At 41.4% G+C, this 15,495-nt stretch overlaps 1 protein-coding gene across 2 annotated transcripts in view; it reads left to right on the top strand.

The window, feature by feature from the left end:
- Positions 1-1,088: 1,088 nt before the first annotated feature.
- The window catches only part of cacnb4a (calcium channel, voltage-dependent, beta 4a subunit), a 46,612-nt gene continuing 32,205 nt past the window's right edge, over positions 1,089-15,495 (top strand). For both annotated transcript variants that reach the window (XM_063006607.1, XM_063006608.1), the window contains exons 1-2: positions 1,089-1,250; positions 4,577-4,657. In XM_063006607.1, coding sequence (XP_062862677.1) covers positions 1,188-1,250; positions 4,577-4,657 — 144 coding nt within the window. In that variant the 5' untranslated portion in view covers positions 1,089-1,187. The remainder of the gene's footprint in view (positions 1,251-4,576; positions 4,658-15,495) is intronic.

The raw sequence follows: 15,495 nt of genomic DNA, 5'->3' as shown, positions 1-15,495 counted from the left end.
ACAGTGATTACATTTGACTGTTTAGATTTTAATGGTTTATTGATGCCTGTTACTTTCTTGCTTCTGTAAGGTGTCCTTGAGCGTTTTGAAAGGTGCCATAAATAAAATGGATTATTATTATTATGAGTCTCTCCCCATGTGCACTCAGGTTTTGCAAGGCTCTTTCTCTCAAACTCATAGCAGCAAATGAAACCGGAGTAGAGGATTTGAATAATGAAAGATTCCTTTAAGATCTCTAGCTGTTTCAACACTTGGTATCCTCGGTGCCAAAACGTCTTTTGAAGGGATGGCAACATTACAAAGTGGTAAATGCAGTACCGTCTCGACCTTTTTTAGAATGTGTTGCAGGCCTAAAATGCAGGAATGGATGTTTAATAAAAAAATACAAAAAATGAAGTTGAACAGACAGAACATGACATATCTTGGGTCCATACTGTCTACAATAAAATAAAACACTGCTTTTTAAATTACATTTTACATATTGTCCCAACTTTTTCTTATTTGGGATTGTACTTAACATGTTGGGCGGCACGGTGGCTAAGTGGGTAGCGCTGTCACCTCACAGCAAGAAGGTTCCTGGGTTCGATCCCCAGGCGGGGTGGTCCGGGTCCTTTCTGTGTGGAATTTGCATGTTCTCCCCGTGTCCGTGTGGGTTTCCTTTGGGTGCTCCGGTTTCCTCCAACGGGGGGTGGGGGGATTGGGGGGATTGGGGGATTGGGGGGGGGGGGCATCTTCCTGTGTGCCTAAATGCGAACATGGGAAGAACATACCAAACTCTGTACCAAAATCCGAGGTTCTCAGGGTCATTTTGCTGTGCAGCACCCAGGCTTCCAGCTGTGCCCTTATGATGCTCAGTTCTGCACATACCAAACATGTATGTATCCTGAAGGACAAACTGCAGCTTGCACTGATGTTCTGCCTCTGCTTGGTTTGATGACGCAGAGCTCATCATGCAACACACACACACACATGCGCGTGCGTGTTAGAGAGAGAGATGTTCACACACACACACACACTCAGTTGAAGTCAGTAGAACAGAAGCATCGCACTGAGCATCACCCGCTGTAATTCACTGGGTATCGGTGTAAATCACTGTGAAGCTGGAGGACATTGTGCAACTGTCTCCTCATTATGAGTGGAGAGGAAAGGAGAAACAACCTCCACCATGGAGCGATGAACTGGCTGAAATGTCCAGACACATCTACACCCGACACGGGACAAGTGATCCAGCTCCCAAAACCATCTTCCAGGTAAAGAGAAGCATCATGGGATTTACTGTACTATACCTCTCTCTATCAATCTCTCAATTCAGTTTAATTCAAGGTGCCTTATTAGCATGGCATTCACATTTGTATTGCAAAGCTTCTGTACAGACTGAATAATAATGTAGAAAATAGTTGCATACAAATGTACATTGATTTATCATTAGTCAATAACGTTAGTAATTAGCCCTAAATCTCTCTCTTTCTCTCTCTCTCTCTTGCTCTCTCTCAATTCAGTTGAATTCAAGTTGCTTTATAATGCATAACATTCACACCTCTGTATACAGGCTGAATATTCAGAAAATAGTTGCATAAAAACATGTACACTACACTGATATAACATTAGTCAATAACATCAGTAATTAGCCCTTAACATCTCTCTCTCTCTCTCTCTCTCTCTCTCTCTCTCTCTCTCTCTCTCTCTCTCAATTTCAATTAAATTCAGTAAGCTTTTTTGGCATGGCAGTATTGAGTATTGCTAAAGCATTGTCATACAAGTAACACATTGGATTAACATTGAAAAGAAGATTGAGAAAATTAAAGAGAACATTTAGAACATTTAAGTAAAAAATGAGTCTGTGTGTGTGTGTGTGTGCGTGCGCGCGTTTGGGTTGATCACTCACTGTCCTTGATATTGTGGCAGACAGATATAGTTTGTATGTTTGAGAGAGTCTGTGTGTGTGGGTTGATCACTCACTGTCCCTGATAGTGTGGCATGCAGACATATTTTGTATGTTTGAGAGAGTCTGTGGGTGTGTAAGTCTGTGTGTGTGTGTGTATGTGTGTTTGGGTTGGTCACTCACTGTCCCTGATATTGTGGCAGGCAGACATATTTTGTATGTTTGAGAGAGTCTGTGTGTGTGTAAGTCTGTGTGTGTGTGTGTGTGTGTGTGTTTGGGTTGATCACTCACTGTCCCTGATATTGTGGCAGGCAGATATATTTTGTATGTTTGAGAGAGTCTGTGTGTGTGTAAGTCTGTGTGTGTGTGTGAGAGAGAGAAAGTGTGTGTAAGTCTGTGTGTGTGTGTGTGTGAGAGAGAGAGAGAGAGAGAGAGAGAGAGAGAGAGAGAGAGAGAGAGAGAGAGAGAGTGTGTGTGTGTGTGTTTGGGTTGATCACTCACTGTCCCTGATATTGTGGCAGGCAGATATATTTTGTATGTTTAAGAGATTCTGTGTGTGTCTAAGTCTGTGTGTGTGTGTGTGTGTGTTTGGGTTGGTCACGCACTGTCTGATATTGTGGCAGGCAGATATAGTTTGTATGTTTGAGAGAGTCTGTGTGTGTGTGTGTGTGTGTGTGTGTGTGTGTGTTTGGGTTGATCACTCACTGTCCCTGATATTGTGGCAGGCAGATATATTTTGTATGTTTAAGAGATTCTGTGTGTGTCTAAGTCTGTGTGTGTGTGTGTGTGTGTGTGTTTGGGTTGGTCACGCACTGTCTGATATTGTGGCAGGCAGATATAGTTTGTATGTCTGAGAGAGTCTGTGTGTGTGTGTGTGTGTGTGTGTGTTTGGGTTGGTCACTCACTGTCTCTAATATTTTGGCTGGCAGATATATTTTGTATGTTTAAGAGAGTCTGTGTGTGTGTGTGTGTGTTTGGGTTGATCACTCACTGTCCCTGATATTGTGGCAGGCAGATATAGTTTGTATGTTTGAGAGAGTCTGTGTGTGTGTGTGTGTGTGTGTGTGTGTGTGTTTGGGTGGATTACTCACAGTCCCATATATTGTGGCTGCAAGGTATTTCTTATATGTGAGAGTCTGTGTGTGTGAGTCATGTGTGTGTTCTGTCTAAACCCATGCTGAGACGAATTGACACACATTTAATGTTTTGTAGAGAAAAAGAAAATGAGCTGAATCTTCCCTGAGTTTGAATGTTTTTGTATTGAGTGTCCATAAACTTTCGGCTATGTAGTTAATAATTAAATAATAATAATAATTAAATAATAATAATTAAATTAATTAATTAGGGATGCATCGATACCATTTTTTCCCAACCGAGTACAAGTACATGCATTTTTGTACTTGCCGATACCGATACCGATACCTACCTTTTTTTTTTTTTAAAGAAAAACACACGTGAGAAGTGACGAGAAGTTTAATGATACCACGTCAACAAGTAGCGAGTGTTTGTGCGCTGACGTGATGAAATCAAGGAGGAAAAATAAATGAATCTGAGTGGATTTGGCAACACGAATTGCATGGATTGTTCTGTAGTGAGTTGGAGGTTAATAAATATTTTTGCAATGTTGGTGTTTTGTTGTTATGTTTTGTAGAGAACGATCAGGTCAGAAATACTGTAAAACGTGTGTGTGCTGGTGTATTCTGATATAAACTATATTATCCCCCTGTCCCACCTGTTTACACTCCTCTCCTGCGTTTCCCCTCACACCGTATCCTGCGTTCTCATTGGCTGTTCGACATGTCACTCATTCCCAGTCGCACATCTGAGATCAGATATCTGACGTGCTAGAAAACTCGAGCGCTCGGTGAGCCGGTCGGATCGAGTTGTTGGATAGTTCACACTTAGCGATCGAGAGCCGAGTTTTGATCGCCGAGCGAACGCCGAGTTGCTCCCGAGCCGGCAAATCTAGCGTTGACCAGTCGCCGAGCGAAAATCAGGGCAAGAATCGTGCAGTGTGAACCAGGCATAACGCAGCAACGTGCACTAGGCACACGGTATCGGATGTTTAGTATTGGAGCCTCGTTTGCGAGTACGAGTACAAGTTAATGAGCGCGGTATCGGGCAAATACCCGATACCAGTATCGGTACTCATGCATCTCTAAAATTAATAATTAAAACGCTTAACACTCTCAAAGATACCAGCTGAGTGGAACAGGGATAACCACATTTTATTTCATACTGCATTTGAATGTTAAACAACAGCTCTCATCCATCCATCCATCCATCCATCCATTGAACTATTCATTCATCATGTGATGAGAGTCATTCATTGTTTATGTAGGTCAGTGTTTTGTAGAAACTGTATTTTACTGCACGCTGAAGGATGGCTTATTTACCTAGACATATCATCATGTCAGTGTGGTACTGCAGTATCCAGCTCTGTATAAATGTCACACCTTTACACTTTTGTCACACTAAATTTTACCTTCCTTGGATTCAACTGATTTTACTCCTCATTTGTTTCCCCTATCCTCCTATTTTACTTGGTGTTTTATGGATTATTTGATTAATGGCTAATGGTGATGAATCCACTGCCATGTGTGTGTGTGTGTGTGTGTGTGTGTGCACGCTTGTGTAAAGGTGTCCTTGTTCTATCCAAAGATGTGTGATAAATGGTCTGTGCTCTTTCTGCAGAACAGAGGCACCTATTCCAGACGGAGCCGTCTCAAGAGGTCTGATGGCAGTACCACCTCCACAAGCTTCATCCTCCGCCAGGTTGGAACATTTGTCATGAGAACCTTAATCATTCACTAAGCGTTTCTAAAGATACACCGATCAGCCATACCATTAAAACCACCTCCTTGTTTCTACATTCACTGTCCAATTTATCAGCTCCACTTACCATATACGTAGAAGCACTTAGTTCTACAATTACTGATTGTAGTCCATCTGTTTCTCTGCATGCTTTGTTATCCCCCTGTCATGCTGTTCTTCAATGGTCAGGACTCTCCCAGGACCACCACAGAGTAGGTATTATTTAGGTGGTGTATCATTCTCAGCACTGCAGTGACACTGACATGGTGGTGGTGTGTTAGTGTGTGTTGTGCTGGTATGAGTGGATCAGACACAGCAGCGCTGCCGAAGTTTTTAAATACTGTGTCCACTCACTGTCCACTCTATTAGACACTCCCACCTAGTTGGTCCACCTTGTAGATGTAAAGTCAGAGACGATCGCTCATCTATTGCTGCTGTTTGAGTTGGTCATCTTTGAGATCTTCATCAGTGGTCACAGGACGCTGCCCACGGGGCGTTGTTGGCTGGATCTGTTTTTGGTTGGTGGACTATTCTCAGTCTAGCCGTGACAGTGAGGTGTTTAAAAACTCCAGCAGCGCTGCTGTGTCACACACTAACACACCACCACCATGTCAGTGTCACTGCAGAGCTGAGAATGATCCACCACCTAAATAATACCTGCCTTGTGGTGGTCCTGGGAGAGTCCTAACCATTGAAGAACAGCATGATAGAGGGGGATAACAAAGTATGCAGAGAAACAGATTGAGTACAGTCAGTAATTGTAGAACTACAAAGTGCTTCTATATAGTAAGTGGAGCTGATAAAATGGACAGTGAGTGTAGAAACAAGTAGGTGGTTTTAATGTTATGGTTGATCGGTGTACTATACACATTCACAAATCTCCATTTGAGTTACTCAGTTATGTGTAATAAAGGGCAAACAATCTGAAATAAGAAGGTCACATTAAGGGGAATGTATCCAGATATTAGAGGGCATTAATCAAAATTAATGCTGTTCACTTATAATGAAATGTAATGTTATTTCCAGTTTTGGACTTTATACTGGATTAGAAGAATTAGTAATCGCGTAGGACTGTTTTCAAAAGGTCCTTAAAGGGCCAAAAATATGAAAAGAAAATCAGTTGTGCCAAAGATATTTGCATGGTTACTAAGCTACGACAGCAAAGCATGGCCTTTAAAATACAAAAAAACGAAGTGGAATACAGAATAAATAAAACAGCATTGATTGTTTATAGCTCTCCTCATATTTCCAGGCCAACAGTTTAATAGAGGCTTTAAAGATGAGAAAAATACAGTTGGCGGGCAAAATGTAACATATCTGCAGAGGAATGCGTTCCATTTTTCTATGAAATAGCTTGCATGAATCTGTGTGTGGCCTCGGAGAAAAGAATGACAGAGTGACAGGAGGATTTTTTTCATTTGCTAATTTCAACATTACAAATACTGTGTCAAAAATTATTAAGAAACCTGCCTGGTTGGTTGTACTGTCTGGTTGAGTAGCTGGGATGAGTGGTGAGGGAATATACTTTATTAGGGTCACCTACATGATGCATACATTCATTGGTTATTTTAAGCTACACATACTAAACAGATAAAATGTATGGGTGTACAATGACTGACTGTAGCCCATCTGTTGCTCTGTACACTACCTTACCCCTCTGTATCCCATTTATCAATTTAAAGGAACCATCAATCAATAGGAGCCGACTGAACAGATGAGGCTTGGGTGATGGACTCCAATGACTTGGTAGTGTGTGTTGTACAAATGTGATTGTATTAGGTGCAGCTGTGTTGTTGGGATGCTGTGAGGAGAATATTGCTCCAACCAAAAACATGAAGCAGATTCCTAAATTATCTATAGGAGAAGTGGGGGGTGGTGTCAGAGTGTACAGAGCAACAGATGGGCTGCCGTCAGTGAGTGTATAGCAACAAAGTTCATCTATATGATAGAAGTAGCTTCTAAAATAATCAGTGAGGTTTATTTTTATTTTTATCTTGGCTCGGTGGGTAGCACTGTCGCCTCACAGCATAAAGGTCCTGGGTTGAATTCCAAGGTGAAGTGGCCTAGGTCCTTTTTATGTGAAGTTTGCATGTTCTCTTTGTGTTCATGTGAGTTTTCTCCAGGCGCTCCGGTTTCATGCAGTTAGGCAAATTGGAGATACTACAAATTCTTAGATGTCTTAGTCCTTAGATGTGTGTGGGTGTGTGTTAAGGTGTGAATGTGTTTGCATGTCTGCCCTGCGATGGCCTGGCACCCTGCCCAAGGTGTTTCTGTGTGTCTTGCGTCCATTGAGAGCTGGGATAGGCTCCAGCACCCCTGCGACCCTGAATAGGATAAGAAAGTGAGTGAGTGAGGTTTATTTTAAGTCTGTGTTGCCATCATGCCTCTGCAGTGATGATACCGAATCTGCTAAAAATGTGAATTATATTTAAACCTAATAAATCATTCCTGCTTATTTATTTATTTCTATGATAAAGTATTAAGATGTGGATCTCACAAAACATGTACAAGTCGTGTCCTTCTGCATTAATTCTTATGGATGGCAGAGGGGGCATGGAGGCTGAGATTATTGGAGTGTCATTTCATTTAATTGACAGTCATTTGCACCTGGTTAGTGTTCATTCGCTTCAGGTGGACGTTGTTCTATATATCATAGTTTCCCTTTCACAGCTTTGCTAGTTCTTCTGTTCACAAACTTGCTTTTCTCTGAAACCATGATACTGGGCTTGCTCCAGTCCGGTTTTCCAATGGTGTGCAATGTCTTTTGCAATGTTGTACAATTGATCTTTTTTAATAGCTGCCTCAGCTGGCAGTCACGCCAGTTTGGGGGTGTCACAGGCTGTCACTGGATGAGCGAGCTGCCCCAGAGGAGGTATGACAACAGAATTTGTGCCCATTGAAAAGAAAGAGTATTGGTGAGGCCAGGGACTGATGTTGGATAAAAAAAGCCTGGTGATTAACGTTCCAGTTCATTCCAAAGGTGTTCAGGGTTTTGTGCAGGCCACTGACGTTCCTCTACACCAAACTCTTCAAACTATGTCTTTATGGACCTTGCTTCGTGCAGAGGGGCACAGTCATGCTGGAATAGGAAATGGCTTTCCCCAAACTGTTGCCACAAATTTGGAAGCATCAATATTTAGGAGGGGTATTCACATACTTTTGGTCATGTAGTGTATATTTGGGTTCATATTCGCATTAGAAAATAGACGCCCTATGAGTACAGAAAGAGACTAATGTCCATTGCGAATTGGTGATTATGGAACTGCTGCTTTTAGTCATTGGAGCTTATACAATAGTTATTGATCAGTGTAAAACATAGCACAGAGGGGTCATGCTTGGGTGAAACTGAACCTTCCACTGGAGAACAGCTGATGGGGTTTGCAGTGCTCCTGAGGGAGTCAATGGCCTTAATGTGTGTGTCAGTTTGCCTAACTACAGCAGGCACTCAGTTCACCACGTCTCATGCATCTTTCATGAGAGGCAAAAGCTTTAAAGGAGAATATCAGTGCAGCTCATTGAAAAATGCAAATGTCTATTGTAAAGTAATTATAATTTAATGTGGTCACGGTATTGAATGCAGCAGTTGCTATGGGTACTGGAGAAAGGCTATTCTGGAGTCCAAGCACCATAATACATGATATGAGTAAATCATTACTCAACAGAGTATGTTGCATTTTAAAATACATTTAAACTAACATTGTTTTGAGGAAAAAATCCAATCTATTTGTGCATAGATGTTGAATTTTAAGGGGCAAAACCACTTAAATTGTGAAAATTCGTGTTTTACTGTTGCTTTTGGTCGGGGTCATGGCAGGTCAGGTTTTCCTGGTAACACTCTGGACAGGACACCAATCCATTGCAGGGCTTTAGTTATCCCCTCTAACTCAGACAGTCAATCATGTCTGTATGCAGACTTTTTTTCCATTTATTTATGCATTTCCTCCACTTTTTCTCCCAATTCAGCGTAGACAATTTGTCTTCCGCTGCTGGGGATCCCTGATTGCGCTCGAGGAGGGTATATTGCAGCTCACGTGCCCTCCGACCCGTGCACAGTCCTAGCGGACCCCTTTTTTTCGCCCAGGCATTCTGCACAGGTGCCTCTATGTGCTTATCAGGATTGCTTCACAGCATTTTGAATTCCCCTCCCACATAGTCCGGCCATCCCGCCCTAGCAGACACGGTGGCCGATTAGTGTCTGCTGCAGGCACTGCCAATTATGCCTGCTAGATGGCGCCCAGCCGACCAGTGGCAAGGAGGAGTTCAGAATCTCGGCGCTGGTGTGCTAGCTGAAGTATGTAGACTTTTAACTGGCTAATAGCTTAGCTGGGGATTCGCTCCCTGGATCCCATCTGTAGTGAGCTTGTGTAATTTACCGCTGCGTAATCTGAGCACCTGAAAATAGAGGCAAAGTTTTTAAGAAACATTTAATTTAAAACATTTTATTTTCATATGTCAAACAATAATTCATTTATTTTAGCATTTCCCCTTTGTCTCCCAATTTAGTCATTATTTTAAGGTATTCTGACCCTGTTTGTTAAAGAGCAACCTTTTTATTTCACTACCATAGGTTTCTCCTATTTATTTAAATCCACAGATTAAAACATTAGGACCACCCTCCAAAGATGCGAATGACAATGCCTATTTCATAACAGTCGTCAGGAATATCATACATTTTGGGCTGATGGTAGTTACTTGTAGTTTGCATGTTGAATGCAGCAAATATGATCAGTCAAAAAGACCTGAGTGACTTTAAAAGGGTCAAATTATGTTGGCCAGATGATTGATTTGATGAAGCTCCAATACAGCAAGGGGTGCTCACAGGTAGACATAGTGAGTACCCACAGACAGCGGTCAGAGGAAGGACAAGCCACAAACCACCAGATTGTGGGACAGCTAAAACTCATTAATGCGAGATGGCCATGGTGTATGGTACAGATTAACTAACTAACATTCTGTGTAGGGCTGTGTAATCACAGGCCAGGCAAATGGCCCATGCTAACTTCTGTCCATCATCGAAAGCACCTACAATGGGCATTGGAACTAGACCATAATAAGACCATTGGAGCAATAGAAGAAGGTTGAGTGGTTCAGCAAATCCTCAATTCTCCAAGATCATCTGGACATACAGGCATTGTTTACCCACAAAAGTGATGGCACCAGACTGTGCTGCAGAACGATCCATGTCACTATGTACAGAAGATGAAGGACCTGTTTTATTGTCCTGGTACCACATACCACAGGGCTCCTGATGTCTTGTGAAGTCCATGTCTTGGTGGGTCAAAGCTGTTTTGACAGAATATCATGTGAGTGGCCCTAATGTGTTGGCCAGTGTGTATCTGACACATAACTGATGTCTCAATATACAATAACTAAAAGTGTAGTTGTAAAAACTAGGCCTCCATAGCACATTTGAACTTAGCAAGGTTTATTTCAGCAGTAAGATCATGTCCTGTGCCAAAACTGTAGCCTACAAACATGACATATTTCTATGAGTTTCTGGGTTAAACCAAGTGTGTTGATCACAAACATTTACGGCAGATTTGTGTCTATTTCCTAGATGTACACCGATCAGCCCTAACATTATGACCACCTCCTTGTTTCTACACTCACTGTCCATTTAATCAGCTTCACTTACCATATAGAAGCACTCTGTAGTTCTACAATTCTTGACTGTAGTCCATCTATTTGTCTGCATACCTTTTTAGCCTGCTTTCACCCTGTTCTTTAATGGTCAGGACTCTCCCAGGACCACTACAGAGCAGGTATTATTTGGGTGGTGGATCATTCTCAGCACTTCAGTGACACTGACATGATGGTGGTGTGTTAGTGTGTGTTGTGCTGGTATGAGTGGATAAGACACAGCAGCGCTGATGGAGTTTTTAAACACCTCCCTGTCACTGCTGGACTGAGAATAGTCCACCAACCAAAAACATCTAGCCAACAGCACCTCGTGGGTAGCAACCTGTGACCACTGATGAAGGTCTAGAAGATGACCAACTCAAACAGCAGCAATAGATGAGCGATCGTCTCTGACTTTACATCTACAAGGTGGACCAAGTAGGTAGGAGTGTCTAATAGAGTGGACAGTGAGTGGACACAGTATTTAAAAACTCCAGCAGCACTGCTGTGTCTGATCCACTCATATCAGCACAACACACACTAACACACCACCACATGTCCTGTGGGGGTCCTGACCTTTGAAGAACAGGGTGAAAGCAGGTTAAAAGGATATGTAGAGAAACAGATGGACTACAGAACTTCAAAGTGCTTCTATATGGTAAGTGAAGCTGGTAAAATGAACAGTGAGTGTAGAAACAAGGAGGTGGTTTTGATGTTATGGCTGATCAGTGTATGTACTAATTGAATTTAGTCTGGATTTCTCAGTCATTAACTTAATCTTTGTGATAAATATTACTGTATATTAGCCTCTTTTGCTTTTAACCTAAGCCCACTCAAATAATTTGTCTAGGAATTACATGGACCCATGTTGATGTGATAAAGCAACTCGGATAAAGCAATATGACTCAGGCATGGAGCTGCAGCCATGGAAACTAATCACCAGCTCTCCACATTTCTGATCTGCAGTTACACAACTCTATAATTGCAAAAGGCTAAATTCTACAATTATCATCATACTCCATCCAGGTCGTTCATTTTCCGATGATTTTCAAGAGCAGTTGTTTTAATGTTATTTGAAGTATCATTCGGATGCGTTTCAAACCCAAAACCATAAACACTTTGACATTTATTAGTATATTTCAGAAAAATCCCACAGCTAAATGTTTAACAGAGAGAAGTGTTACAAAAAGCTGTGTTGGTTTTACACAGTGACTCTTTATTGGGACTATTTATATGGGGCGGGAGCCTTCGTGTCTTTCACATGTATTTATATTTGGTGTTCTGTCAAGCTCCATACAAAGTAATCTACACCGATCAGCCATAACATTAACACCACCTCCTTGTTTCTACACTCACTGTCCACTTTATCAGCTCCACTTACCATATAGAAGCTTTTTGTAGTTCTACAATTACTGCCTGTTGTCCATCTGTTTCTCTGCATGCTTTGTTAGCCTGCTTTCATGCTGTTCTTCACTGGTCAGGACCCCCACAGGACCACTACAGAGTAGGTATTATTTAGGTGGTGGATCATTTTCAGCACTGCAGTGACAATGACATTGTGGTGGTGTGTTAGTGTGTGTGGATAAGAGACAGCAGCGCTGATCGAGTTTTTAAACACCTCCCTGTCACAGATGGACTGAGAATAGTCCACCAACCAAAAATATCCAACTCAAACAGCAGCAATAGATGAGCGATCGTATCTGACTTTACATCTACAAGGTGGACCAACCAGGTAGGAGTGTCTAATAGAGTGGACAGTGAGTGAACACAGTATTTAAAAACTCCAGCAGCACTGCTGTGTCTGATCCACTCATACCAGCACAACACACACTAACACACCACCACCATGTCATTGTCACTGCAGTGCTGAGAATGATCCACCACCTAAATAATACCTGCTCTGTGGTGGTCCTGTGGGGGTCCTCACCATTAAAGAACAGGGTAAAAGCAGGCTAAAAAGGTATGTAGAGAAACAGATGGACTACAGTCAGTAATTGTAGAACTACAAAGAGCTTCTATGTGGTAAGTAGAGCTGATAAAATGGACAGTGAGTGTAGAAACAACGAGGTGGTTTTAATGTTATGGCTGATCAGTGTATATGTGATTAGTTCTGGATGAGATCAACTAATATAGTCGTCTCTGGTAATAATTTATCGTTAGTGAAGCCTGAAGAGGTTTTTCTTCTTCTCGTTCTCTTCTAATTTAAGACTAGTGAAGCTGGAAAGTGATTAGTCAACATATGCCAAGGGAAATTACTTAAACAATTTAAATTACTGGCACATTTAACAAATAGACTTTTTTCAGACGAACATTAATGGCTTCTATTACCTACTTTATCACCATTAACTACTAAGCAGTGTACTGCAAGGCTGAGCTGTTGATTTGTATATTATAGTTCTAGTGCACTGTTAGCACTGGCCTCAAGCGTAAGCTAATTTAGCTTCTTTTCATTCGTTATTTTTATTATCATTCTTACAAAAAAGCCACTAATTGTTAATAATATCTAATAGAATTCATAATAATGTTGAAAGGTAAGTATAAGAGAGGGAATGCTGTGTTATATGATTTATGTATGTAATTTTCTGAGGAAAAAGATAACATTTTAGACATTAGGCAGTTCTAAAACAATGTTTGCTGATTGTCAATAATGAATATGGTTCAGGGGTTCCCTCTGGTGTATTACTACATACATTACATTATAGTGTAACATTTAGGTATAAAAGGGTAAAATATTAATGAGTTCATTGCAAAATGCTTAGCTCAATAGCAAAAATAACACTAAACTCTGATCAACTCCTTGACACAATACAGGTGTATTGTGTATTATTATAAATGGCCTCGTATGTTCATATTATGTACAACCCCAAATCAGAAATTGTTGGAACAGAATGGAAAATGCATTCACTCACTCATTTTCTTAACTGCTTATCCAATCAGGGTCGCAAGGGGGTGCTGGAGCCTATCCCAGCTTTTCAATGGGCACAAGACACACAGTAACACCCTGGACGGGGCACCAGTCCATCACAGGGCAGACACACATACACACACCCATTCACCCATAGGGCAATTCAGTGTCTCCAATTAACCTGACTGCATGTTTTTTGGACTGTGGGAGGAAACCGACGCAGACACGGAGAGAACATGCAAATTCCGCACAGAAAGGACCCGGACCACCCTACCTGGGGATCGAACCCAGGACCTTCTTGCTGTGAGGCGACAGTGCTGCCCATTTAGCCACCGTGCCGCACTATGGAAAATGCAAATATTAAAACACAATGTTTCTTATGTTTACTTTGACTTTTATTCAATTTCAGACAGTTTTATTTCAAGATATTTCATATTTTGTCTGGTCAACTTCCATTTCTGCATGTCAGGACTGCAACACATTTCAAAAAAGTTGGGATGGTAAAGCATTTACCACTTTGTAATGTTGCCATTCCTTCTCACAACACTTGGAAGATGTTTTGGCAGCAAGGATACCAAGTGTTTCAGGTGTTCCTTCAAACACATCTTAAGGTGTGCAACGGTATGGGGTTGTCGTTGTCGCATTTTTCGTTTCAAAATTCTTCACACACTCTCAAATGGGGACAGGTCAGGGCTGCAGGATGGCAGGCCAGTCCAGTACCCATACTCTCATTCTTTGCAGCCATGCCTTTGTAATGTGTGCAGCAAGTGATTTTGCGTTGTCTTGTTGAAAAATGCATGAATGTTTTGAAGGCAGCATAAATCTACTTTTCTGTGACACAACCCCATAACATGACAGACCCTGGCCTTTGGACTTGTTGCTGAACACAGTCTGGATGGTCCTTTTTGTCTTCTCTTCCTTTCCAGAGCACACAGCATCCAATTCTTCCAAAAAAGATTTGATATACTAATTCGTCTGACCACAATACATGTATCCACTGTGTGATGGTCCATCCCAGGTGCCTCCTAGCCCAGAGAACTTAATGCCGCTTCAGAACATGGTTAACATAAGGCTTCTTTTTGCACAGCAAGTTTTTTGCACAGTGGCACTTGTGAATTTAACTCCATATTGTAGTGCTTGACAAAGGTTTGCCAAAGCAATCCCTTGCCTGTGTGGTTACATCAGCTATTGATGAATGACAGTTCTTGATGCAGTGCCATCTGAGAAATCAGAGATCACAGTGTTCAGCTTAAACTTGCGCCCTTGCCCTTTAGGCACTAAAATTCCTTCTGATTCCTAGAAATGTCTAATCATATTATGTGCTGTAGGGAGAATTATGCAAAATCTTTAAATTCTTCCTTTAAGGAACATTGTTTTTAAACATTTTCAGGCATTTGTTGATTTGTTGATCCTCTGCCCATATTTGCTCCACAAAGCATTTCGTGAATACTGCTTTTGTTCCAAATCATGATTACAATCACCTATTGACACAACTTGTTTAAAATCACATCATGGCCATAAATTTCCGCTATCCCAACGTTTTTGAAATGTATTTCAGGCCTGAAATGCACGTATGGGTGCTTATTAACAAATGAAATGTAGTTGACCAGACAAAACATAAAATATTTGGGGTTGTAAGTCAGCAATGAGCTAAATAGTGAGCGAAACTGTACTATAGTTAATTCACCAAGGGAGAATACGGCACAGGGAAAGCCAACACCACACCTGAGCCGCCTGGTTCTACTCCAGCTTCTCATAGAATATGACAAGCCCAAACAATTATATCTTTATGCAGTGTGTTTGGATATGGGATAATGAAGCACAGTTTCTTATACACCTTTGAGTATAAAGGCCTAGCATAACACAGGAAATGATATAGGGCACTATTAAGAGCAAGAGCAGAGAGACAGACAGGTAAACAACAGTCTTCACTATCGTCTTGCGTCATCATTATCTGTATATTGAAACCTATATGTATATACACTGCCTGGCCAAAAAAAAGGTCACACACTCTAATATTTTGTTGGACCGCCTTTAGCTTTGATTACGGCACACATTCGCTGTGGCATCGTTTCCACAAGCTTCTGCAATGTCACAACATTTATTTCTGTCCAGAGTTGCATTAATTTTTCTGCACAAAGTCTTCTCCAGCACATCCCAAAGATTCTCAATGGGGTTCAGGTCTGGACTCTGTGGTGGCCAATCCATGTGTGAAAATGATGTCTCATGCTCCCTGAACTCTCTTTCACAATTTGAGCCCGATGAATCCTGGCAT

The sequence above is a fragment of the Trichomycterus rosablanca genome, chromosome 12 (genome assembly GCF_030014385.1).
Source record: "Trichomycterus rosablanca isolate fTriRos1 chromosome 12, fTriRos1.hap1, whole genome shotgun sequence".
In the NCBI taxonomy this organism is placed as follows: Eukaryota; Metazoa; Chordata; class Actinopteri; order Siluriformes; family Trichomycteridae; genus Trichomycterus; species Trichomycterus rosablanca.
This window is presented reverse-complemented; position numbering and strand designations above follow the sequence as displayed.